The sequence below is a fragment of the Podarcis filfolensis genome, assembly GCF_964270895.1.
Source record: "Podarcis filfolensis genome assembly, contig: HAP1_SCAFFOLD_122, whole genome shotgun sequence".
Classification (NCBI taxonomy): domain Eukaryota; kingdom Metazoa; phylum Chordata; class Lepidosauria; order Squamata; family Lacertidae; genus Podarcis; species Podarcis filfolensis.
The window spans coordinates 1,445-25,775 of NW_028149451.1; the positions used below are offsets into that span (position 1 = coordinate 1,445).

Genomic DNA, 24,331 nt, shown 5'->3' on the forward strand with positions numbered 1-24,331 from the left:
TACAGTGGTGCCCCGCAAGATGAATGCCTCGCTAAATGAAAAACCCGCAAGACGAAAGGGTTTTCCGATTTTTTAGCGGCTTCACAAGACGAATTTCCCTATGGGCTTGCTTCGCAAGACGAAAGCCCACAGGGAAATCTCCGGGGACAGCGGGGAAGCGCAGCGCGCCTTTTCCTCTGTTCCCGGACCTGTCCTAAAGGCTTGCGGTGGGAGGTCCGGGAACAGAGGAGAAGGCCCGCAGCGCTTCTCCTCTGTTCCCGGGGCTTGCGGTGGGAGGAGGGTTTTTCCTCCCCACCGCCAACATTCAGAACAGCATTCTGAATGTTGGTGGTGGGGAGGAAAGCCCTCCTCCCACCGCAAGCCTTCAGGACAGGTCCGGGAACAGAGGAGAAGGCGCGTTCTGAAGGCCGGCGGTGGGGAAAAAAGCCCTTCTCCCGCCGCCAGCCTTCAGAAGAGTTCCCCCAGGGCTGCCTAGGCTGCGGATAGCAGCCTGCTGCCCCGCGCCAGGGGCGCTCTGCTTAAGAGCGCCCCTCGTGTGGGGCAGCAGGCTGCTATCTGCAGCTTGGAGAGCCCTGCGGGGAAGTCCTGCAGGGCTCCCCAAGCTGCGAATGTCTGCCCCGCGCGAGGGGCGCTCTGAAGCAGAGTGCCCCTCGCGCGGGGCAGCAGGCTGCTATCCGCAGCCTAGGCAGCCCTGGGGGAACTCTTCTGAAGGCTGGCGGCGGGAGAAGGGCTTTTCTTCCCACCGCCAGCCTTCAGAAGGCTGTTCTGAAGGCTGGCGGTGGGGAGAAAAGTCCTTCTCCCCCCGCCAGCCTTCAGAAGAGGTCCGAGGACAGACTGTCCCCGGACCTGGTCTGAAGGCGGTCTCCATAGGAACGCATTAATTGATTTTCAGTGCATTCCTATGGGAAACCGTGCTTCGCAAGACAAAAAACTCGCAAGAAGAAAAAACTTGCGGAACGAATTAATTTCGTCTTGCAAGGCACCACTGTAATTGTAATATATTTTGTCTGTCTTCTCCCTCCTTTCCTTGTAACCCAAGCGCACCTGCTGAGCCGCGCCTCTGACCCCGGTTTCCCCGAAGGCATGTCCCTCTCGAGCAGCGGCCGGAAAGGGCGAGGCGTCTCCTGGAGGCACCAGGAAATCTTGGACCTCTTGGACATTTGGGGGGAGCCGAAGATCCAGGAGCAGCTGCGTGCCAGTCACCGCAACATCGAGGCCTTCGAGATCATCGCCCGCAAGATGGCCTGCCGCGGCCACCGGCGCAACGCCGTGGAGTGCCGCTCCAAGACCAAGTGCATGAGGCTGGAGTACCAGAGGGTCGTGAACCACAACTCCAGGACGGGGAAGCACATGGCCACCTGCCCCTACTACGCAAAGCTGCACAGCATCCTCCACAATGGGGACGCGGCCGTCCGGCCCAAGCGGATCCCCAGGAACATTAAAAAAAAGACAAGAGCCTCGGCGCCGCTCACCAAGGAGGCTGCCGCTCCCGAGCGCACTGTGGAACTTTGTGCCCAGGATGCGCAAGCAGGAAGTGCAGAGGAGTACATGGTGAAGCAAGTTCTTGTACCTGGTGGGCAGAATTCGTCTTATTAGGGACAAAGGAATGTGGGGAGCTGCCTTATACAGGGGTACCTTGGGTTAAGAGCTTACCGTATTTTTCGCTCCATAAGACGCACTTTTTCCCTCCTAAAATTAAGGGGAAATGTGTGTGCGACTTATGGAGCGAATGCAGGTGGGAAAAGCCCCCAAGAGCCGCACACACACTCCGTGCGCCTCTTGGGGGCTTTTGCCTGAGGAGGGAGAAGAAGGGACTGACTGGCTTTTAGAGGGGGAATGCAAGAAAAAAATATTTTTAAAGGGAGCGCTGAGCAGAGCCTGGGATGCATACAGGCTCTGCTCAACGCTCCCTTTAAAATAATTTTTTTCCCTTGCATTTCCCCTCTAAAAACTAGGTGCGTCTTATGGTCAGGGGCGTCTTATGGAGCGAAAAATACGGTATTTCGTTCTGGAGGTCCATTCTTAACCTGAAACTGTTCTTAACCTGAGGTACCACTTTAGCTAATGGGGCCTCTCGCTGCCACCGCACGATTTCTGTTCTCATCCTGAAGCAAAGTTTTTAACCCGAGGTACTATTTCTGGGTTAGCGGAGTCTGTAACCTGAAGCGTATGTAACCTGAAGCGTCTGTAACCTGAGGTACCACTGTACAGATCCAGCGGTCTGTGTATTATCCACACTGGCTGGCAGCAGCTCTCCAGGGGTTCAGGCAGGGGACGATTCCCAGCCCTACCTGCAGAGGCCAGTGGGATTTGAACTTGGGACCTTCTGCATGCAAAGCAGATGCTCTCCCTCTGAGCTATAGCCCTCCGCCATTCTTCTTGGGAGTCAGCAGAGGTCCTCCTTTCTGCAGCGGGGTGAGAACTTTGCGTGTTGCGGTGGCGGAACTGGTCGCCTTCCAAATATTGGTGGGCTCCCATCGTCTCTGGCCATTGGCCGTGCTGGTTGGGCTGATGGGAACAGAGGCGGTTTTAGGGTGGGGCCGGCGGTGCTGTTGCCCTGCAGGGGGTGTCCAAACAAGAATGGAGCGCCAGTGGCGGAGGAGGTGCCAGGGTGACGCTAAAATTTGAGAGGCCAAAGTCCGCCACTTAATGGCAGCTGCAGGAACACAGCTTCCCCGCAGGCATCCGCTTTGCATCGTAACAGTTTGCCTGATTTGTATGGGTCAGAACAGTTGTGCAAGAATCCCATGGCACGTTCTCGGGGTCCCCTGGTTTGTATGCAGGCGGCCTGGAATCAATCCCTCGCGTTGTCCAAATTGGGTTGAATGGGGATGCGGAACCTGCAGTCCACCCAGATATTGTTGGGCTACAACTCCCACCATCCCTCGCCAGGGGGGACAGAACAGTAACTCGCATAGAGGCCCGCGGCTTTCTCCTCCGAGGGCTATTCATTGCTCTGTAGAGTGGTACCTCGGGTTACATACGCTTCAGGTTACAGACTCTGCTAACCCAGAAATATTACCTCAGGTTAAGAACTTTGCTTCAGGATGAGAACAGAAATTGTGCTCCGGCGGCCCGGCGGCAGCAGGAGGTCCCATTAGCTAAAGTGGTGCTCTAGGTTAAGAACAGTTTCAGGTTAAGAACGGACCTGCAGAACGAGTTAAGTACTTAACCTGAGGTACCACTGTATATGTCACGGACTGGATGGATGCTGAGGAATGGTGGAAGGAACCAGCTGGGGAACCCCCAGGGGAAGAAGGCTCAGAGTCCAGGGAGTGGTGGTGGGATGACATTGAGGGGTCAGAGGGAGAAGACTGGGAGGAGGTGGTGTCAGAAGCCGAAGAGGTAACAGGGCTTAGTGAGTGGGGAGAGTCTGTGGCAGAGAGAAGTCCAGAATCAGAGGCAGAAGCTGAAGCAAGAGAAGAGGGATACCAAGAGGCAGAGAAGTCAGGCTGGGGAAGAGGCACAGGTGTCTCCCCATTGTGCTGTGACAAAGTCCCCTCCGCCTGATCTCCCAGAACCAGGAGAGGCATGAAAAGGGCGGAGAAGGTTGGCTTCATGCAGGCCCAGTCTCAGATTTGGAAAAGGCCCTGGAGAGGAGGGGACTTAGGCAGCTGTGGGGAGGCCTAGAGATGAGAAGGCCCGGAAAAAAACCTGGTTTCCCCCCAGTTTTTTCCAGGCCTTCCCATCTCTAGGGAGGCCTTCAGTCTCTGCAACTGCCTCATGGGGGCCAGACTTGCCAGAGATGAGTTGCTTTGCTCAAGAGCCAGTGTGGTGTAGTGGTTAGGAGCGGTAGACTCGTAATCTGGTGAACTGGGTTCGCGTCTCCGCTCCTCCGCATGCAGCTGCTGGGTGACCTTGGGCTAGTCACGCTTATTTGAAGTCTCTCAGCCCCACTCACCTCACAGAGTGTTTGTTGTGGGGGAGGAAGGGAAAGGAGAATGTGAGCCGCTTTGAGACTCCTTAGGGTAGTGATAAAGCGGGATATCAAATCCAAACTCTTCTCTTCTTCTTAGGCCTGACACTCCTGTGCTGATCCTGTTTTTTTACTAATAAAGAGTTAACTGCACTTGCTCGGCGTGGTTTACTGCTGGCTTGCTCCTGTCAGTATGCTCTTCAGAATAAAACTTCTCACATGGTCTGAGTGAATCATGCCTCACATTTAGAGAAGAGTGTTTATTTATTCAGCTCCCAACAGCCCCAGCCAAGGATAGCTCAGCTGGCAGAGCATCAGACTCTTAATCTCAGGGTCTTGGGTTTGAGCCCCACGTCGGGCAAAAAGATTCCTGCATTGCAGGGGGTTGGACTAGATGACCCTCGGGGTCCCTTGCAGCTCTGTGATTCTGTGCAAAGCATGGCCAGCGGTTGCAGATAATGGGAGCTGCAATATCTTGAGAGCTACACTTCCCCAACCCTGTTTCTATATGCTTTAGCTTAATTTTACCCAATTTTCTTTTCTGAAAAATTATTATTTCTCCCTAGGAGATGGTCACAGCGAAGAAAAGGCCATAGAAGAAAGCATTGAGACGTGCATCGTTGGAGATCGCTCCGGTGAGTGCTGTTGGCGTCAATAAATGTCCAGCGAGTAGCTGCTTGGGCTGCATCCACTTGGATGTGGTTGAGAGAGTGTCCGTCAGTTAATTCATTCCCCACCCATCCGCCCCCAAACAGACTGCCTTTCCCGTTTAATAGATGCAGCCTCCAGCGGAATAGGGGTGGAAATGGAAGCCGACCAGGCAGACACAGAGGTGGAGAAGGAACAAGGTATGGGTTTTAAGATCATTGGTATCTTCTACACTCGATTATTGTGGGACTATACTTGGTGCCTGTTGTCTTTGTCCATGGAGTTTTCTTGGCAGGGATACTGGAGTGGCTTGCCAGTTCCTGCTCCAGGTGGATCACGTTTGGTCAAAACTCTCCACTATGACCTGTCCATCTTGGGTGGCCCTGCACGGCATAGTTCATAGCTTCTCTGAGTTATTCAAGCCCCTTCGCCACGGCAAGACAGTGATCCATGAAGGGGACCTTCTTAGGAGAAAAGCAATGAGAAACCTAGACAGCGTCTTAAAAAGCAGAGACATCACCTTGCCAACAAAGGTCCGTATAGTTAAAGCTATGGTTTTCCCAGTAGTGATGTATGAAAGTGAGAGCTGGACCATAAAGAAGGCTGATCGCCGAAGAATTGATGCTTTTTAATTCTGGTGCTGGAGGAGACTCTTGAGAGTCCCACGGACTGCAAGAAGATCCAACCTATCCATTCTTAAGGAAATCAGCCCTGAGTGCTCACTGGAAGGACTGATCCTGAAGCTGAGGCTCCAGTACTTTGGCCACCTCATGAAAGAGAAGACTCCCTGGAAAAGACCCTGATGTTGGGAAAGATGGAGGGCACAAGGAGAAGGGGACGACAGAGGACGAGATGGTTGGACAGTGTTCTCGAAGCTACCAGTATGAGTTTGACCAAACTGCGGGAGGCAGTGGAAGACAGGAGTGCCTGGCGTGCTCTGGTCCAGGGGGTCACGAAGAGTCGCACACGACTAAACAACCAAACAACAATAATCCTTGGTGCAGAATGCTGCAGCTGGACTGTAGGTGGGAACAAGCTACAGTCAAACCTTGGTTGTTGAACATAATCCGTTCTGGAACACCGTTCAATTTCTGAAACGTTCGACAACCAAAAACTGAAAACAGAAGCCTCAATACAATAGGGAAACTCAAAATGGAAGCTGCAAAGCATGTTCGGCTTCCAAAAATCGTTTGACAACTGGAGCATTTACTTCCGGGTTTTGGGCGTTCGGAAGCCGAAAAGTATGATAACGGAGGCGTTGGGGAACCGAAGTTTCGCTGTACAACAAGTACCTAACTTGGGTGTTTCAAAAGCTTGTGCTTGCTGCTTTGTGCTATCGGGCTCAAGGATCTTGTATTAGTTTGCAAGGCTCTTAACAACTTTGATCCAGGATACAACCAGGGCAGCCAAGATCTTCTGATGGAGCACTTTTGACGCCCCCCACATGCCTGAGTTTCAGCTGACCGAGCCTCTGGTGTGGAAGGCGCTTGCCTATGGAACTCCTTGCCAATAGTTCAGCAGGAACTACTCCTGCTTTTAGATGTCTTTTAGACAGCAGTTTTGTTTGGAACTTTCTCACACCCCAAACCAACCAATTATTATGGTTTTTTTGTTGTGCACCAATTTGTTTTAAATAGAGGCGTGTGCGTGGTTTTGAACGTGCAGTTTATAAATATTTACATGTGCCTTAGGGAGGGCCTGAGGTCTTATTTCTCTGCCTGATCACCGAGGTTTTTGGGGCTGTCTCTCTCACACACAGCTCATATCCCACTTGGAGCTGGGCCTTCCGTATTGTGAGTCTAAGGCCCTATCTGCGCATTTAAAGCAGTATTATGCCACTTCAAACAACCATGGCTACCCCCAAGGCATTCTGGGAACTGCTGCTAGGGGTGCTGAGAGTTCTTCGGATAGGCCCCTATCCCCTTCACAGAGCAACCATTCCCGGTGTTTCCTATGGAGAGGGATAGATAGTTTTTGTGTTTTTAAAATTATTTACACTTTTCAGATATATACATTTAACTGGTTTTACAATCATTTTAACATTTTAAAACTTGACTCCCTCCTCCCTCTTTCTGTGGTTCCTTAAATTTATTTTTATTATCTTCTGCATATCTAAATTCACTTAACTTACCCATTTATTTGTATTCTTTAAATATATACTCTTATGTAACTGCATTGGCGGATGTGACCCCCCGCCCCAAAAGCTAAACAACTTAGTTTCTTAATTTTGGGTTTAAAAAAATAGGGGTTTTCTTATACACAGAAAAATACAGTATTTGATTTGGATCTACACATTAAAAGGTTGAGAGGGATTGATAGTTAAGCCACTTTGCGAACTGTAGGTCTGGGAGGAAAATAAGGGGTCCCCGAGCAGCTCTCAGCAGCCTAGCAAACGACAAGGTTTCAGATCCGTTGGAATTAATGGACGTGACTAACTTACACCCAAGTTGCCTCTTGCAGGAACAATTTCTAACATTTTACTAAGAAGTACTTATGTCTGTCCTGAACCTTCAATAGATGCGCCCAAATTCTGGTACGACGAGAGGAGGAGCTTTCTTTCTCCGTGCCTCGTATAATTTTTACACACCTGTACCCTGTCTCCTGGCCTTTAAAAGCCCCCGACTGTTACCACCTTTTCTCATATAGGCGAGTCTCTGCGTCCCCTTAAGGCTCTCCTCTTTGTTGCCCTTCCAGACGCTGCCGCCCCGAACCGCCCGGCTCCTGCCCTGTCCCCCGACACTTGCATGGCGATCCTGCGGACCAAGAAGAAGCGAAAAGGCGAGAGCGACATGATCGAGCGGCTGATGAAGCACTCCTCCATGGAGAACGCCCGGCTCCTGTCCGCCATGGAGAAAGACAGCAAGGTTTTCTCGGAGTACGTGCAGCTCATGAAAGAGGAGGACGCGCAGATCAAGGAGGAGAGGAAAGCCTTTCTGAACTCCATTGACAATCTCGGCACCATCTTGCAGAGCCTCGTCTCCGGCCTGAATAAAATCGGAGAGGCCCTGCTCAGGCCTGACCAAAGCCCGGCCGCCGGGTTTGCAGACAGCTTTTCCTCTCTGAACTCGCCCTCAGGCTGCGGGTCGCCGGTGCTTTGCAACGGAGAAAGCACCCCTTCTCAGAGTACCCATTTCTCCGGCTCGCTGGAGAGGGCATCTCCGGAAACATCGAGCCCCACCAAGGAATCGGTGTACATTCCAGACTGCCAAGGGTAGCTGTGCCTAAAAGGCCAGGTGTGGACGACCCTTTTCGAGCCTTCCTTGTGGCTTAACCTTCCCCAGCCCCCGGGGCCTGCATGCCAGAGGTGGGGGGAGCCGGTGCAAAAGGGGGCAGAGCCGATGCAGAAAAATAATAACAGTAGGCCGACGTCACCTCTCACGCATATGCACCCCATTGATACAGAAACACAGGGAAATGAGATCTGTCCCCCTAAGCTGGACTGCTTGTGGGTGGCGATCTCTTGAGCTGCAGTTTTCAGGATCTAGTCTTCACTCGGCCGCAGAGCAATGAGGCTTGAACTCATTGCAGAAACGAAGAGTCTTCCCCCGTTCCTCCAGCCTGAGCGTTTTTGTCAGGGTGTGGGTTGCGGAGTAGGGGTGGGACGTTAAAAAACCCCCCTTCCAAATCTCCCAGTTGCAACCAACCTGCAGCAATGGATTCGCTGTGCATGGAGCCACTGGGGAGCGGGTTAATGGGACCGAGGATCAGACGGTGGCCCCTCACCTCTGGCACAAACCAGCAAGCTGTGCTGCTCCCCGCTTGCGGTTTGCCCGAGGTATCCAGTCGCGTTAGACGTTTTGGGGAAGAGAGCTTTGGCAAAATGTCCTCAGCGTCTCACATGGGAGTTGGCCGAGCCTCCGTTCGGCAGCCTAATATTGCTTTCCAGCACCGAAACCAAAATGAATTCGACCGAAGTGCGGAGAGATATAACCTTCCTCCTCAGCCCGATTGGCACAGGTTGCCTGAGGGGGGCGAGGGGCTTTGTGTGGTGTGAGAGAGAGTGCGTTTGAGAAGGGGGGCAGGCGGCCGCATGTGACGTTTTTCTGTGGCCCCCGGATGCCTAGCCCAGGCTGAATACGGCCCTGCGGACAGTAACTGTTTTCTGCCCCTGTTCCAAGTGCATGTTCTTTACTGGGGTTTTTAATAGCCTAATGACTGCAGCTGCATTCAAATGAAATAAGCCAGAGTGAAGGATTTCTTTTTGGAAAAAATAGATCTCTGTCTCTCTCTATATATATATTATGCATTTTTCTAACAACTCTAATTTTAGCGCACACCTGAACCCATTTATATTCTGTGTTTTGTGCAACAAAAGCATAGGTTCCCTGATTTATAAATAAGAAGCACCTTTCCATCGCCGCCCCCAGTTGTTTTAAAGAAGATTTTTTAATAAAAGAAATGGTTCAATAAAAGAAATTACTCTTTTCGTCCGAACCGTCCTGCGTCTTATATTCACAGTAGGTATAATTTTTTACCTCAGCATTTTCCCTTCGTGGCACGATAGTTGCGCCTCCAAGTTCCTTGATTATGATTGACAGAAGAGATAATGGGTATTAAGATTTCTTATCTGCCCTTTACCGTAAGGTCCCAGAATGGGTTGCAGTAACATATAGAGTTACAAAAACAAATAAAAATGGTGTCAACAGTGAGGCTGCTCCAAAATTATCCTCTGTACTAGAGTGAGGAACTTTTCTCAGCCACGTAATCTCCTGGACATCTTTTTTTTGGGGTGGGGGGGAATATGCAAGTGGTGGGCAAGAAAAAAAGCAACAGCGTGAGGCACAATAAGTGTAAATTTCACCTTTGTACGGAAGGCTAGCTTCTCCACACACAAACAGTAACTTCCCACAAACAGCTCAGTGATCATGCAGTTTATGGATGCTCCCGCCACCCCCGATGTTTTACTTTAATTATTACTTTAGTAATTTTTGATGGCTTTAGACAGTTTTTTGATTAATAATTCTATTTTTGTTTTGTAAACCGTTTTGAGGTTTTCACGATAATCGAGCATTCTGTACGTTTCATTAAATAAAATAATAAATAAATCCAAAACAAAACGCAAGGCCCACAATCCCTGCACAAATAATCCCTAGCTTGCATACATAAATAGTCTGCCCGGATGTTATTAGCCCAGAGATGGAAAGAAGACGAACTCCCTACCAGAGAAGAATGGCAGATCAAGTTGACGGATTATGCCAAAATGGCCAGAATGACAGGAAGAATCAGAAATCGGGAAGACCAAAAATTTTAATAAGGAAAGGGGAAAATTTATGACTTATCTTAAAAACCACTGTAAACAGTTAAAATCATTTGTAGGGTTGGAACATCACTTGTAGCTTAATGATGAATTTTAGACACAATGGAGATGTAAAAGATTTGGATTATTATAAAAGATGCAGGAGGAAATGATTAACAATAGGACCCACAAAGCGGAGGAGGGAAGTCCCAAGAGATTCCTTGGAATCTTGTTTTTATGTTGTACAATATGTGACAGTAAAATTTTAACTTGAAAAACCATTAAATGTAATTTTTAATCTTTGTTGGAAGCAGCCCAGAGTGGCTGGGGAAACCCAGCCAGATGGGCGGGGTACAAATAAATTATTATTATTATTATTATTATTATTATTATTATTATTAACCAAATAAATAATAATAATAATCCCTAGCTTGCAGAGGTGACAGAGGCTATAAGCTGTGTTATAAAAGGCGATTCTTTCTACTTACATTTTTATTGCAAGCTCATTTTTTGAGATAATTTTACAGGCTGAGACTCATGGGTATCGAACAAAGCTGAATGTTGGAAGACTTGGGACCGGGGGGGGGAGTGTCCTTCAGGTGGCAGACAATTAAGACTGTGGAACTCCCTCCCACTGGAGGCAGTCATGGCCACCAACCTGGATGACTGTAAATAATAATAATAAATTTTATTTATACCCTGCCCTCCCTGGCCAGAGCTGAGCTCAGGGTGGCTAACACCAATAAAATCACAGTAAAAACATAAGGGGGGGCAATTTAAAATACAGGTTAAAATGCAATTTAAAATGTAGCCTCATTTTAAAAGTAACCAATAAATCAAGACCATTAAGGGGAGGGAAACATAAGGGTCAGACTGAGTCCAAACCAAAGGCCAGGCGGAACAGCTCTGTCTTGCAGGCCCTGCGGAAAGATGTCAAGTCCCGCAGGGCCCTAGTCTCTTGTGACAGAGCGTTCCACCAAGTCGGGCCAGTACTGAAAAAGCCCTGGCTCTAGTTGAGACCAATCTAACCACCTTGCGACTTGGGACCTCCAAAATGTTGTCATTTGTGAACCTTAAGGTCTTCTGCGCATAGCTGTCAAGTGTCCCTTATTTGAAGGGACAGTCCCTTATTCCAGCGCCATGTCCCACTGCTGTCCCTTATTGATGGATGTCCCTTAAATTATGTCCCTTAAATTTCAAAGGAAGCAGCTCCTCTCCCTCCCTCCCTCCCTGCCGGCCAGGGAGGAGGGAGGCTCCAACTGTGTTGCTTGGCTGTGTTGCTCACCGAATAAAAGTCTAAGAACGACTGGGGGGTGGAGCTTGCATGCCTTGTGTGTGGCTAGTTAATGCAAGCTGAAGGGGTTTTTGAATGCTGGACGCCATTTTGTTGCACGTGTTGCTGCAAACTTTGCAGTGCAAAGCCAGGCCGGGGAGCCATCTTAAGTTGAGGCTACATAGGCCTTGTGGTGCATGTGATTCAGATTCTATTCAGTTGAACCTCTGGTTACAAAGTTGGTTGGACAGTGTTCTCAAAGCTACCAGCATGAGTTTGACCAGACTGCAGGAGGAGAGGAAGACTGGAGTGCCTGGAACAGGTGAGGCTGCAGGTCCCTTATTTTGGCTGCTGGTCCCTTATTTTCAAGGCTGCTGGTCCCTTATTTTCAAATCTGTAAGTTGACAGCTATGCTTCTGCGGGGCATACCAGGAGAGGCGGTCCCGTAGGTATGTGAGTCCTAGGCCACATAGGGCTTTAAAAGGATTAGGATCAGTCCTTCTGAATACCAATTGCTGGAAATCGCAGAAGGGGAGTGGGCTCTTGTGGACAAATCCCGCTTGTGGGTTTTGTTGGCCACTGTTGGAACAGGAAACTGGACCAGATGGGCCATTGGACTGATCCTGCAGGCTCTTCCTACGATCTCAACATGAGGAAAATCAGGTGAGAAATCAAATCAACAACATTTAGGAGCATTTTATAGACTCTCCTGTTCTCCCAGGCACTTGATGGCTGAAAGAAACTGTTCCCTGAAATTATTAGCCGTGAGGATATCTGGCTCCTTATAAATGTTTTTAGCTCTACTTACTGCTTATTATGGGACGCGGGTGGCACTGTGGGTTAAACCACAGAGCCTAGGACTTGCTGATCAGAAGGTGAGCTCCCGTTGCCAGCTCCTGCCAACCTAGCAATTCGAAAGCATGTCAAAGTGCAAGTAGATAAATAGGTACGGCTGCGGCAGGAAGGTAAACGGCGTTTCCGTGCGCTGCTCTGGTTCGCCAGAAGCAGCTTAGTCATGCTGGCCACATGACCCGGAAGCTATACGCCGGCTCCCTTGGCCAACAAAGCAAGATCAGCGCCGCAACCCCAGAGTCGGCCACAACTGCACCTAACGGTCAGGGGTCCCTTTACCTTTAGTGCTTATTATACATTTTTTTGTGGTGTTCTGCTGGCCTTCCGGGGGGGCGTTTACAGGGTGGGAGGGAGAGGCACAGAACTGCAAACATTGTACTAGATAATATTTAGTTTAACAAGTTTACACACTGTGACGCTTAAGATATCAACTTGTCTGAACTGCTTTCTTGGTGACTTTATTATGCCAACATTCCTAAATCCATTAAAGCGAAACCAAATCGAGAAAAAAAGTTAAAAGCATAACTAAAAATTAAAAACCGTTTTTTTAAAAAGCAGCAGAGAACTATCAGGAACATTAAAAAAAAAATGTAATGAAGGAAAAACATGGGGGGGGGAGTTTTGTCCCCTGAAGCTGTATAGATTTCTTAATGGTCAGATGATGCGGTGGTACCACCACAAACAAGGCCCTGCACCTCACATCCAGACTGTGACAGTACTTTGAGCTGAAGTTCATTTGAGGTTCTCGTTGGAAGAGACATGATGATACGTATATAAAAGCAGGCGTTTCACAGAGCCAAAGCTCAGTGGTAGAGCTATATAGTGTGTGCAGAAGTAGGTTCAATCCTCAGCATCTTCAGGCAGGGCTCAGAAAGACCCCTGCCTGAAACCTCTGGAGAACTGCTGACAGCCAGTGTAGGCAATACTGAGCTAGATAGGCCAAAGGTGTGGATCAAAATAATACAACTTCCTGTGTTCTTATGTGGTTGAGCATCTATCAAGCTCAACCCTCAATGATCTCTCCAGGGACGGCCAAGATGGACCCCTGCCTGAAGCCCTGGAAAACCTCTGTCAGACAGCACTGATGAGCTAAACAGGCCAAAGATCTGATTCTGTATGATACAGCTTCTTATATTCCTCTTGCATTTGTATGATTCTGCTCATGTCCTCTGGAGGCTTCTATCAGTAAGGAGAGGTGAGCTCCCTCAATACTTTCCCCACAGCTCAGACATTCCTCAAGATTCCCCCAACTACCTATCTACGGAGTTGTGTGGAGAAGTGAGCTCCAAAAGCAAACATTTTCCGCCCGCATGAGCACATCTATTGCTCCTGCCTCGCGTGGATAATCTGATGTCTACGAAGGTGGTCGCTCCGGCCAAACTTCTTCCCACACTCCAGACATTTATACAATTTCTCCCTTGCGTGAACCGCTTGATGGAAAGCAAGGCCTGAGCTCGCGCCGCAGCTTCCTCCGCACTCGTACTGTTTCTCGCCAGCATTAATTATGTGACGGTTAACAATATATGATTTGCAAGATAGACTCTCGTCACACTCTGAGCAACTGTACAGTTCCTCTCCTGGGTGTATGCCTTGATGCAAAATCTGGGAGTCGTTCTGACTCAAGCTCTTTCCGCACATGAAGCACTTGCGCAGCTTTTCCAGCGAATGGATTCTTCGATAGGAAGAAAGGTTTGCGTTCTGGCAGAAGCTTTCATTGAAGTCTGCACACGGATACAGTTTCTCTCCAGAATGAATGCGTTGATGTGCAGTAAAAAGCCGGCTCCACCTAAATCTCTTTCCGCACTCCAAGCATTTATACGGTTTCTCCCCCGTGTGAATTCTCTGATGTGCAATAAGGGACTTATCCCAGCTGAAGCTCTTTCCGCACTCCAGGCATTTGTACGGCTTCTCCCCGGTATGGTTTCTCTGGTGACAAGTGAGGCTTGCGCTCTGACGGAAGCTCCTTCCGCAGACGGCGCATTTATACGGTTTCTCCTCTGCGTGGATTCTCTGATGGGAAGTAAGGGAGTCGCACCGGCTGAAGCTCTTGCCACACTCCAAGCATTTATACGGTTTCTCCCCTGTGTGGATTCTCTGATGAGAAGTAAGGCTTGCACTGTGGCTGAACCTTTTCCCACAAACTGAGCAGCCGTACGGTTTCTCTCCGGTGTGAATTCTCTGATGAGAAGCAAGGTTGTCGTGCCTGTTGAAGCTCTTTCCGCATTGTGGGCACTTGTATGGCTTTTCTCCCGTGTGAGTTCTCTGGTGCAGATTAAATGCTGACTGGCAACTGAAGGCTTTCCCACACTCGGCACACTTGATCCTTTTCTTTCCTCTGTACGTTGTGTGTTGTTTTGGGGTGTCACTGTACTGACAAGCGGCAGATTTCTCCCCCTGCGTCTGAGTTTGTTTCTCCTCCTGCTTCTTTGCTCCATCTTGACCCTCCAAGTTCTCCCCACCGCACTGACCCATGGCTGTTTCCAACGACACGTCCAACTCTGCTCCCTCGTTCTCACTCTCCCAGACATAACCTGCTGGAATATAAGGAGAAAACTGGATAAACCCTCTGATCAAGGGAAAAGCAGAACTGATTGTTGTAGGAGGACAAGTCTATCAGCTTCCCAGGATGAAGGTTAGGCTCTGCCTCTGTGGACCGCGAAGGCAACCCTCTGTCTCCACTGTTGGAAGGTGTGATGGCCTGGGACTCAGGCTCGGACCCGGAACCAGAGGAGTCTCAGTCCACACTGGATCCTTTGCCTCAGGCGGGATCTGAACCTAGTCTGGGGCCTGATTCTGAAGAGCCCCAGTCTGAACAGGTTCCCCTGCAACAAACACCAGCTGGGCCAAGTCAGGGGCCTGAGCCTGCCTTGGCTCCAGATGCGGGGATTACCTCGTTGCCTTCAGCTGGGCCATCACTTACAGCTGCTCCACTACCAGTTGGGTCAGGAGAGGCTGAGGCGGCCTCTGGGTCTAGTAACCCACTGACATCTCCCGAGCTGCAGAGACTGAGGTCTGAGAGAAGGAGAGGCCTGAGTACTCGCCTTCGGGCGAGACAGGGAGGTGAGTCACTGGGGGATCAGGACCAGCCGTTACCCCGACAAAGATAAAAGGCTGTCAGACCCCACCCCAGGTTGCGGGAGCAACATTGCTCTTGGCTAGAACCTGCCCGAGACCCTGTGCCTGACCTTGCCTGGTTTTCTGCCTCGTGTCCTGCCTTGGCCCTGTCGGACTGACTCCTCGCGCAACCCTTGGATTCGGGACTGGACCTAGACCACATTGCTCGGGTTACCCCCAGGTCCAGAATAGAAGGCTCTGAACATCAGTTTCTGGAAACGGCAGAAGGGGAGAGGGCTCTTGTGTTCAGTTTCTGCTTATGGGCTTCCACTGGGCCATCTGGCTGGCTACTGTAAGAACAGGAGGCTGGACTCATAGAATCTTAGAGCTGGAAGGGACCCACGGGTCATCTAGTCCAACCCCCTTCAATGCAGGAATCTCAGCTAAAGCATCCCCTGGCCTAATCTGAAAAGGCTATTCAGGGAATACCAGAGTATGAAAAGACAATTGTACAGTGTTACCTCGGGTTAAGAACTTAATTTGTTCTGGAGGTCCGTTCTTAACCTGAAACTGTTCTTAACTTGAAGCACCACTTTAGCTAATGGGGCCTCCTGCTGCTACCGTGCCACCGCCGCACAATTTCTGTTCTCATCCTGAGGTAAAGTTCTTAACCAGAGGTACTATTTCTGGGTTAGCGGAGTCTGTAACCTGAAGCATCTGTAACCTGAAGCGTCTGTAACCCGAGGTACCACTGTAATCTCTCATCCCTCTGTTTTCATCTCAGTATGAATCACTTAAGAAAAATGCCTTATATTGAGTCACACACCATTGACCCATTTTGCTCAGCACTGTTTACACTGCAGTTCTCTGGAGCTGGAATTGGGGTATTCCCAGTCTTACCTGGAGATGCCAGCGATTAAACCTGCGGCCTTCTGCAATCCATGCAGAAGCTCTGTTGCTCTAATACTAAGCCACAACCCCTCTCCAACGGACCAGGAGCTCAGGAAGCTGCCTCTTATCAACCATCACAGAGCAAGCTGACAGCAAATCACTCACTGCTCAAAGAGATAAGAGAACCAGTTTAAACCAGCTGTACTCAGCTTCTCTGAAGGAATAACCCAAACATCATGAACCTTCTTTTACCCAGAGAAGCTTCCAGAACCCTCTTGAATTAATTAGAAGAGGAAAGATTTCTACACTTTCTGCACCAAGCAGTGGCGTAGCGTGGGGGGTGCAGGGGGGGCCGACTGCACCGGGCGCAACATCTGGGGGTTAGGGTTAGGGGGCGCAAATCCACGGGTTAGGGGGCGCAAATCCACGGGTTAGGGGGTGCAAATTACTTGCCTTGCCCCAGGTGCTGACAACCCACGCTACGCCACTGGCACTAAGAAATGCAAGCTGACACCATCCACCACAGAAGCCCTGTTGCACAAGCAGAAGTCCATGCACTGGGCTTCATCTTACGGGTCTTGTGAGATGAATCCTGCCCAACAGTACAAAGCATACAGAAGAACAAGCCTTGCTTGTGTAGAACTGGCATGGCTTCTGTAAGGGCGAGACATGTCTTCCAGAGATGGATGTTACTTGTTGGGCAAATAGCACTGCTGAGGGGAGTTCATACCTAAATAAAGGCCAAAGGGATACTTACCTAAGGTGGTGACCATCCCAAGAATCTCCAGCATCACCTCCCTGTACAGAGCCCTCTGGCTGGGCTGCATCAGGACCCATTCCTCCTCAGTGAAATAGAGGGCCACCTCCTCAAAAGCCACTGGTCCCTGAAAAATAAAAAGAAATGTCCTTCCCTCATCAATATCCACAGGCAGGGTGTGAAAAGTGCTTCTCCCTCACTAATGATTTGAAGGGATTTTTGGACACTGGCTTGGAAACTTCAGCTGAAGGGCAGTTTAAATATAAAATATGATCAATAATATTTTTAAGACTGCAAACTTGAGGGGGAAAGCCTTATTGTTTTCATTGATCTATAAGCTACTCAGAGATCCTTTTTCGGCTGAAGAGCAGGATAAATATATACAGTCGTACCTTGGAAGTCGAAGGGAATCCATTCCGGAAGTCCGTTTGACTTCCAAAATGTTCAGAAACCAAAGCACAGCTTCCGATTGGCTGGAGGAAGCTCCTGCAACCAATCGGAAGTCATGGAAGCCCCACTGGACATTCGGGTCCCAAAGAACGTTAAAAAACCAGAACACTCACTTCCAGGTTTTGATCGTTTGGGAGCTGATTTGTTCAGGAGCCAAGCTGTTTGAGATCCAAGGTAAAACTGTACAGTGGTACCTCTGTTGTCAAACGTAATCCGAACCAGAAGACTGTTCAACTTCCGAAACGTTCGACAACCGAGGCGCAATGGGCTGTCGGCAAAGTCAAAGGAGAAATTTGAGGGGGAGAAATGCAGCGGAAGCCGTTCGACTTCTGAGGCGCGTTTGAAAACGGAAGCATTCACTTCCAGGTTTTTGGCATTCGAAAACCGAAATGTTTGGCTTCTGAGATGCTTAAAAACCGAGGTACCACTGTATATATATCAATAAATATATATATATCAATAAAGAGTATCCCTCCTACCTGAGATGACTCCACAGCCTCCATCCCAATGCAAAGAGGAGAGGGTCTGGAAAACATTTCAGATGCCATTCCACTACCTATGAGGGAAGATGAAAAGGGTCGAACTATTTGAACTTTCACCTCAATGGGGGTATAAGGAGAGTTGGGGAAAATGGTTCAGAAATGAGCGACGGAAATGATTGAGGGGGTTGGAGAAACTCCCTTATGAGGAAAGGTTACAACATTTGTGACTTTTTTTACGTACGAAAAAAAGGATAAGTACGTGTGGAAGGGAGGCAGAGACACACACAACAGAGGTATGTAAAATTATGCAGGGTATGCATATTTAAAGTAGGATTTTATTTTATTTTTATTTATTTACTTACTAAATTTGTATACCGCCCATACACCCACAGGTCTCAGGATAAAATTACAATATAAAACCACAAAATACACAATCAAAATAAAAACAACCCAATAGCCGCCGCCACCCAACACTTTTTAAAAGGGCATCGGATGACAATCAACCAAAGGCCCGGTTAAAGAGGAACATTCTTGCCTGAATTCAAGCTCATCCAGTTGAAGTTGAAGGTTGGAAGATTCAGGGCAAGACAAAAGGAAGGCCTTGTTCACACAGCACATTATTAAACGATGGAACTCTCTTCCACAAGAGGCAGTGACAAACTTGGATGGCGTTAAAATACAACTGGGCAGATTCATAGAGGAGACGGCTATCAATGGCCATTTGCCACAACAGCTACCGTACATTCCACCTCCACTGCAGCGAAGCTTCTGGGTCCAACTTTCTGGGAACTGCAGGTGGGCAGACAGCTCTCGAACTCAGGTGCCGCTTGCAAGATTCCCAGAGGTGCCTGGTTGGCCATTGTGACGCTGCCTCCTGACTGACTTCCTCCTCTCAATTCCACCTTCCATTGGCCGGCCAACGTTGATTAGGATTGCCAACATTGTTATTTTTTCCCCTGGCCTTGCTCCTATGCAGTTTAACATTCACCACCAGGTACCTGGCAATGTGGCATGAGAGCCTCCTGTTGCAGGAATTTATGTATAGATTATGTATAGATTTGGGGGGGAGGTTGCCCCTCCAGCAGATATCATGCGCATGCAGCCCACTACCAAAATCAGCACAATCGCTTTTGTGACTTTTGTGATTTGTCCCCACAAAACACTTCATCACAGTTTCTTCCTATCTATTCAAAGGGCCTCTGCTGCACGATACCAAATGTAAGAATTCACTGATAAATGTATCTATGTACGGGCTCACTGGGAAAACTTCAGAAATTCATATAGACATGTGAGCTCAGCTACTCAGCAGCCCCTCTGCCTGAGTGATAATCCCTGGCATCCTGATACCTGAGTGCCAGACAGGTAAAAAGTAAAGGGGACCCCAGACCATTAAGTCCAGTCGTGATCGACTCTGGGGTTGCGGCGCTCATCTCGCTTTATTGGCCAAGGGAGCCAGCGTACAGCTTCCGGGTCATGTGGCCAGCATGACTAAGCCGCTTCTGGCAAACCAGAGCAGCGCACGGAAACGCCGTTTACCTTCCCGCCGGAGTGGTACCTATTTATCTACTTGCACTTTGATGTGCTTTCGAACTGCTAGGTTGGCAGGAGCAGGGACCAAGCAACGGGAGCTCACCCCGTTGTGTGGATTCGAACCACCAACCTTCTGATTGGCAAGTCCTAGACTCTGTGGCTTAACCCACAGCACCACTCACGTCCCTTGCCAGACAGGTAGCCATTCCAGAAAAAAACAAAGCCAGATAAAGATAAAAGGGTGTGATTAACTTGGCTGGGAAACAGGGAAATGTAAATATCTTTTTTGTTACACTTGATGGGTGTTTGGTGGAGGGCAAGGAGAACCATGGGGCAGGGTCCAGGATGCTCAGATTACTGCCACCAGACCTCCCCTTTCATGATGTAACCATGATGTATGAGTGATGTAGTTTTGAGAGGGTGTAACATGGGGATTAGCAGCTAATAAAAGTTTGGGTTCTCTTTTGTCCGGGGCTTCCATCTTGTTCCACCTTGTGGCAGGTGGGAATCCTGTTGCGACAGTCTTCAGTAAAGACCAAGCCTACTGGCTGCTGTTTTGCTCTGGTATTCCTGGCTGGTGTCCTTGTTTTTTTGTCCAAGGGAGCCCTCAGATTTCTCCGGTAACACTCCCCACCCCGGCCCCCTTTCCATTTGTGGAAAAGCTTCGTTTATGCCTTTCAGGAGTCTTTTGAAGGCACAAGAGCAAAGAGAGAGATGTGGAAGAGTGAAGGAAAGTGGTAACCTTAATTTACGCAGCACAAGGAAATGATTGCAGGCTACTAGTGAATAAGGTCCCCAACACAGGAAACGAGAAGCAGTTGTAGGTTGGGGGGAGATAATTCATGGATGTTTACCTGTGGAGTGATTAACCTACCTGGACCTCTCAGTGCACCGAGCGCATCTCTTCAATTAGCCTAATAATTCGGTTAGGGGAAGAGAATGAGGGAGTCCTGCTTTCCCCAGCACGCGGAATTATTTGCCTTAATCTTGCATTTCCCTCCCTGCGGCCGCCTTCAGCATCTCTGCAAAAGCAAGAAGAAACTCACGTGGAACACTTTGCATTTTTTCCCCTTTCAGATCTGCGGAAGAGGAAAGGGGCACATTCCCTCTCTCTCTTCCCCCCTCCCCAAATCTCCTCCTCTTTGCAATCTTCTGCTCTAGGAATGTGGGCTCAGATGCTGTTGCTGCTGTTAACCATTGAAGAGCAAATAGGGAGGGAGCTGCCTCTTTTAGGCATCCTTCAAAAAGAGAGAGAGGGAGAGAGAGAGCAGGAAAGGCGGGTGATTTCAGGTGCGTGTAAAATAGCTGAATGCCTCTCCATGAAAGAAGCAGTAGCTCCTTGCTTATAGAAAGCTAGCTTGCCAGGGAACAGGGGAAAACAAAACCTTTCTCCCTTGGTCCCTGGAATTTAAATTTGTGGCAACTGTGAAAAGGGCAAATTCCATGTTAGGGGTTATTAGGAACCTAAGAATAACTCTACAGTCCATGAGGCAGACTGAGGCAGCCACTTCAGGCCATAGCTGTCAACTTTTCCCTTTTCTTGCGAGGAATCCTATTCGGAATAAGGGAATTTCCCTTAAAAAAAGGAAAAAGTTGACAGCTATGCTTCAGGCAGTGGAAGCAAATACTAACACTAACACTAATCATTTATTTATTGTACCCCATCCATCTGACTGGGTTGTCACAGCCATTCTGCACCTGGTTGATCCAACAGAGTCATTCTTAGGTTCTCAATAACCCCTAGCATAGGATTTGCCCTCTTGGCAGTTGCCACAAATTCGAGGGGAAAAGGTTCTGTCCTCATCTGTTCCCTGACATGCTGGCTTTCTATAAGCCAGGATTTGCTGCTCCTTTCATGGAGAGGCATTCAGCTATTTCCCACAGGCTCCCTAAGTCTGCTCCTCTCCCAAGCAACCTGAGATTTCTTCGCCTTATCTGCCTGTGCTCCACCCTCTTCATCCCTTTGCAGATTCTGAGTGATCAAGGGGGAGGGGAGCCGGTCAGAGCAGGAGGGGGAGACCCTCTAACTTAGTCACCAGCCTGACTCATCACTGCATCTTGGCTCCTCTCCAGCCTCCTCTTCTGCCTCTGATTCTGGACTGCTCTCTGCCACAAAATACTTTTAACACCATACAGCTTCCTTCACCCATTAATACCTTGGTTCATGAGGGTCACTTTTCCTCAGTTACCCACTCACTAAGCCAGGGGTCCTTAAACTTTTTAAACAGGGGGCCAGTGCGCTGTCCCTCAGACACTGTTGTGGGCCGGACTATATTTTGAAAAATAATAAAATAAATATGAATGAATTCCTATGCACATTAACGTGTTATAGCTAATGACTTGCAGTTGAAACAATGTGGATTAAAGGTAAAGGAGGAATTGGCTAAATGGAAGGGAAAGATGGAGGTTTCCAACTGGAGCTATAGAAAGTGGAAACTGCCTTTTAAACTTGCTCATAAAGGATCTAGGGTTAGGGGCAGAGATAGCCAAGTTTGCCTATGACACAGGTACTTGTCAAACTGAGTGAATGTGCTGCAAAATGAGTGTCAAGTAATAATAATAATAATAATAATAATAATAGGTAAAGGTAAAGGTACCCCTGCCCGTACGGGCCAGTCTTGCCAGACTCTAGGGTTGTGCGCTCATCTCACTCTAGAGGCCGGGAGCCAGCGCTGTCCGCAGACACTTCCAGGTCACGTGGCCAGCATGACAAAGCTGCTCCGGTGAACCGGCACCAGAGCAGCACACGGAACGCCGTTTACCTTCCCGCTATAAAGCGGTACCTATTTATCTACTTGCACTTAAGGGTGCTTTCGAACTGCTAGGTTGGCAGGCGCTGGGACCGAACGACAGGAGCGCACCCCGCCGCGGGGATTCGAACCGCTGACCATACGATCAGCAAGTCCTAGGCGCTGAGGTTTTACCCACAGCGCCACCTGCGTCCCAATAATAATAATAATAATAATAATAAATTTATTACTTATACCCCGCATCTGGCCGAGTTTCCCCAGCCACTCTGGGTGGCTTCCAACAGGAGAAATCTCTGCTGAAAAGGCTCAGTGTCCCAGTGGGTCAAGGAGCCTTCCCTCCCCAGCTGCCAGGCCCCCCAGGAGCCCCAATACTTCACCTAGGAGAGCCTGGAAGATGTCAATGACTCTGTCCACGGAGCTCCGCAGCTGCCTCTCGTCTGCCCGGCTCAGCTTGGCGCTGTAGTCCTCCAGAAGGTGCAGCGCTCGCTGGGTGTCTGCCAAAGGACCACCGTTGCTGCGGGAAGCCCTTCTCCTCCCCACCCGGCCCCCAGCCCGGCTCTTCCCGCACAGGCGGCTGCACCTGGGGATGCCCTCACTGCCTTGCTCGGTCTGCACTCTGCACGCACTCAGAGGCTCCTGAGGAATTTCAGGGAGACTCTGGTCTGGCTCTGCTGTCCGTCACACCTGTCCTTAAGGCGAGGGGTGTCTGGGTTTGGTCAGTTCCGTGCTGGAGCTTGGGGAGCTATCTAACCCTTGCAATCTAGGGTCTTTGTACTGATTTTAGTCAATGCATTCAAACGGAGAAGGCAGGGGAGCTTTAAGTTGAACAAATCCCATAATTCCAGTATTTCTATTGTTCTATTGTCTCTTCCTAGAGTTTCCCAAAAAGAGATGCTAAACCACAGAGCCTAGGACTTGCCAATCAGAAGGTCAGCAGTTTGAATCCCCATGACGGGGTGAGCTCCCGTTGTTCGGTCCCTGCTCCTGCCAACTGAGCAGTTTGAAAGCACGTCGAAAGCGGAGGTACCGCACTGGCGGGAAGGTAAACGGCGTTTCCGTGCGCTGCTCTGGTTCGCCAGAAGTGGCTTAGTCCTGCTGGCCACATGACCCGGAAGCTGTACGCCGGCTCCCTTGGCCACCAAAGCGAGATGAGCGCCGCAACCCCCGAGTCGGCCACGACTGGACCTAATGGTCAGGAGTCCCTTTACCTTAGAGAGTTTCCTGCTTATTTCCCATTGTTGTTGAAGGCATGGTGGTGGCGCCTGCTGGTGGTTCAAAAACTTCAGCTGCTGCAGAATTTGGCAGTCAGGTTGCTCACTCCGCGGAGCAAAACGGTGTGAGCATATTACACTGATCCTGGTCCAAGCACACTGGAAACCAATTAGTTTCTGAGCCCAATTCAAAGTGCTGGTTTTGACCTATAAAGCCTTAACAGCTTAGGATCACAATACCTCATGTATTGCCCCAGGCCAGATATCATCCTCTAAGACACTTCTTCATGTGCCTCCTCCATGTGTGGAGGGTGACAAAACAAGACTGGGACTTTTCTACAGTGGCTCCGTTTGTGGAAAACTCTCCACAGGGAGGTTTGGCTGGCACCTTTATTATGCGCCTTTAGGTCCTGAGCGAAAACATTCTTCTTCAACCAGGACTTTGGCTGAATAAAGGACAGTATAACAAATAATAAATGAAATATACAAATGTTTGTAGTAATAAAAAACAGATATTTGTGGGGAGAAACTCTCCTGCACAAAACTGCTGCATTAAAAATAAAAATAAAATTTGCTAATGCATGTACAGAAAGTGGGGAAGGGGAAGGAAGCAGCCTTTTATGCGAGTGATTCCAAATCCTTGCATGACTTGCAGGCAACACAAACATTTTTTTAAAAAGTTGACTGCCCTTTCGGGCAAATCTGGTACATCACAAAACATGTATTTCACAAATTCGTTTTCTAATATGGTGTGTTTCCAGGCTTAGAGCAGCACACATGATGTGGAAATTCATGAAGGAGTTCCTGACCAGAGATCCAAATAAAACCAGGTAACGGAATCAAAAAATATTTATTGTGCACACAGAGGATTTATTATCCTCTTCTCACAGGATTTTTCCCCACGAACAAAAATATAGCTGGGACTATAAAACAATGGTCCTGAAAGACCTACATTGACTCCTACAATTCCAAGTGTTAGTGCTGACCTTTAAAGCCCTAAACAGCCTCGGCCCAGTATACCTGAAGGAGGGTCTCCACCCCCCATCAGTCCTCCTCCAAGGGCCTTCTGGTGGTTCCCTCACTGCAAGTTAGGATACAGGGAACCAGGCAGAGGGCCTTTTCGGTAGTGGCGCCCGTCCTATGGAACGTCCTCCCTTCAGATGCCAAGGAAATAATAAATTGATGTTTTATTGTGTTTTTAATATTCTGTTGGGAGCCGCCCAGAGTGGCTGGGGAGGCCCAGCCAGATGAGTGGGGTGTAAGTAATAAATTATTATTATT

At 49.0% G+C, this 24,331-nt stretch overlaps 2 protein-coding genes across 6 annotated transcripts; one reads left to right on the forward strand and one right to left on the reverse strand.

Annotated features, from left to right (window-relative positions):
* Positions 1 to 1,012: 1,012 nt before the first annotated feature.
* LOC310755060 (uncharacterized protein) lies at positions 1,013 to 8,998 on the forward strand. The gene is made up of 4 exons (XM_083631739.1): positions 1,013 to 1,573; positions 4,483 to 4,551; positions 4,693 to 4,764; positions 7,259 to 8,998. The coding sequence occupies exons 1-4, from the start codon at positions 1,084 to 1,086 to the stop codon at positions 7,777 to 7,779; spliced, it is 1,152 nt and encodes a 383-aa protein (XP_083487865.1). The 5' UTR covers positions 1,013 to 1,083; the 3' UTR covers positions 7,780 to 8,998.
* A 3,369-nt stretch (positions 8,999 to 12,367) lies between these two features.
* LOC310755053 (uncharacterized protein) lies at positions 12,368 to 23,733 on the reverse strand. 5 transcript variants are annotated; one of them, XM_083631723.1, is made up of 5 exons: positions 23,048 to 23,733; positions 19,960 to 20,111; positions 17,557 to 17,629; positions 16,628 to 16,754; positions 12,368 to 14,459 (listed from the first exon to the last, which is right to left on the reverse strand). In XM_083631723.1, exons 3-5 carry the CDS (start codon positions 17,623 to 17,625, stop codon positions 13,246 to 13,248), a joined length of 1,410 nt encoding a protein of 469 aa, XP_083487849.1. In that variant the 5' UTR covers positions 17,626 to 17,629; positions 19,960 to 20,111; positions 23,048 to 23,733; the 3' UTR covers positions 12,368 to 13,245. The 5 variants fall into 5 exon arrangements, with proteins under 5 accessions (XP_083487849.1, XP_083487848.1, XP_083487851.1 ...); XM_083631722.1 differs by lacking the exon at positions 23,048 to 23,733 and adding an exon at positions 22,217 to 22,803 and having other exon boundaries at positions 19,960 to 21,358; XM_083631725.1 differs by lacking the exon at positions 23,048 to 23,733 and adding an exon at positions 17,191 to 17,345 and having other exon boundaries at positions 19,960 to 21,628.
* Between the last annotated feature and the right edge of the window lie 598 nt (positions 23,734 to 24,331).

Bases quoted from the DNA above. Each gene is read 5' to 3' on its own strand.
- LOC310755060 (XM_083631739.1), top strand. From the start codon at position 1,084: ATGTCCCTCTCGAGCAGCGGCCGGAAAGGGCGAGGCGTCTCCTGGAGG. The intron at 1,574-4,482 runs GTGGGCAGAATT...ATTTCTCCCTAG, and splicing joins GAAGCAAGTTCTTGTACCTG to GAGATGGTCACAGCGAAGAA. The intron at 4,552-4,692 runs GTGAGTGCTGTT...CCCGTTTAATAG, and splicing joins CATCGTTGGAGATCGCTCCG to ATGCAGCCTCCAGCGGAATA.
- LOC310755053 (XM_083631723.1), bottom strand. From the start codon at position 17,625: ATGGCATCTGAAATGTTTTCCAGACCCTCTCCTCTTTGCATTGGGATG. The intron at 16,755-17,556 runs GTAGGAGGGATA...TTTATTTTTCAG, and splicing joins AGGCTGTGGAGTCATCTCAG to GGACCAGTGGCTTTTGAGGA. The intron at 14,460-16,627 runs GTAAGTATCCCT...CTTATATTCCAG, and splicing joins TGGGATGGTCACCACCTTAG to CAGGTTATGTCTGGGAGAGT.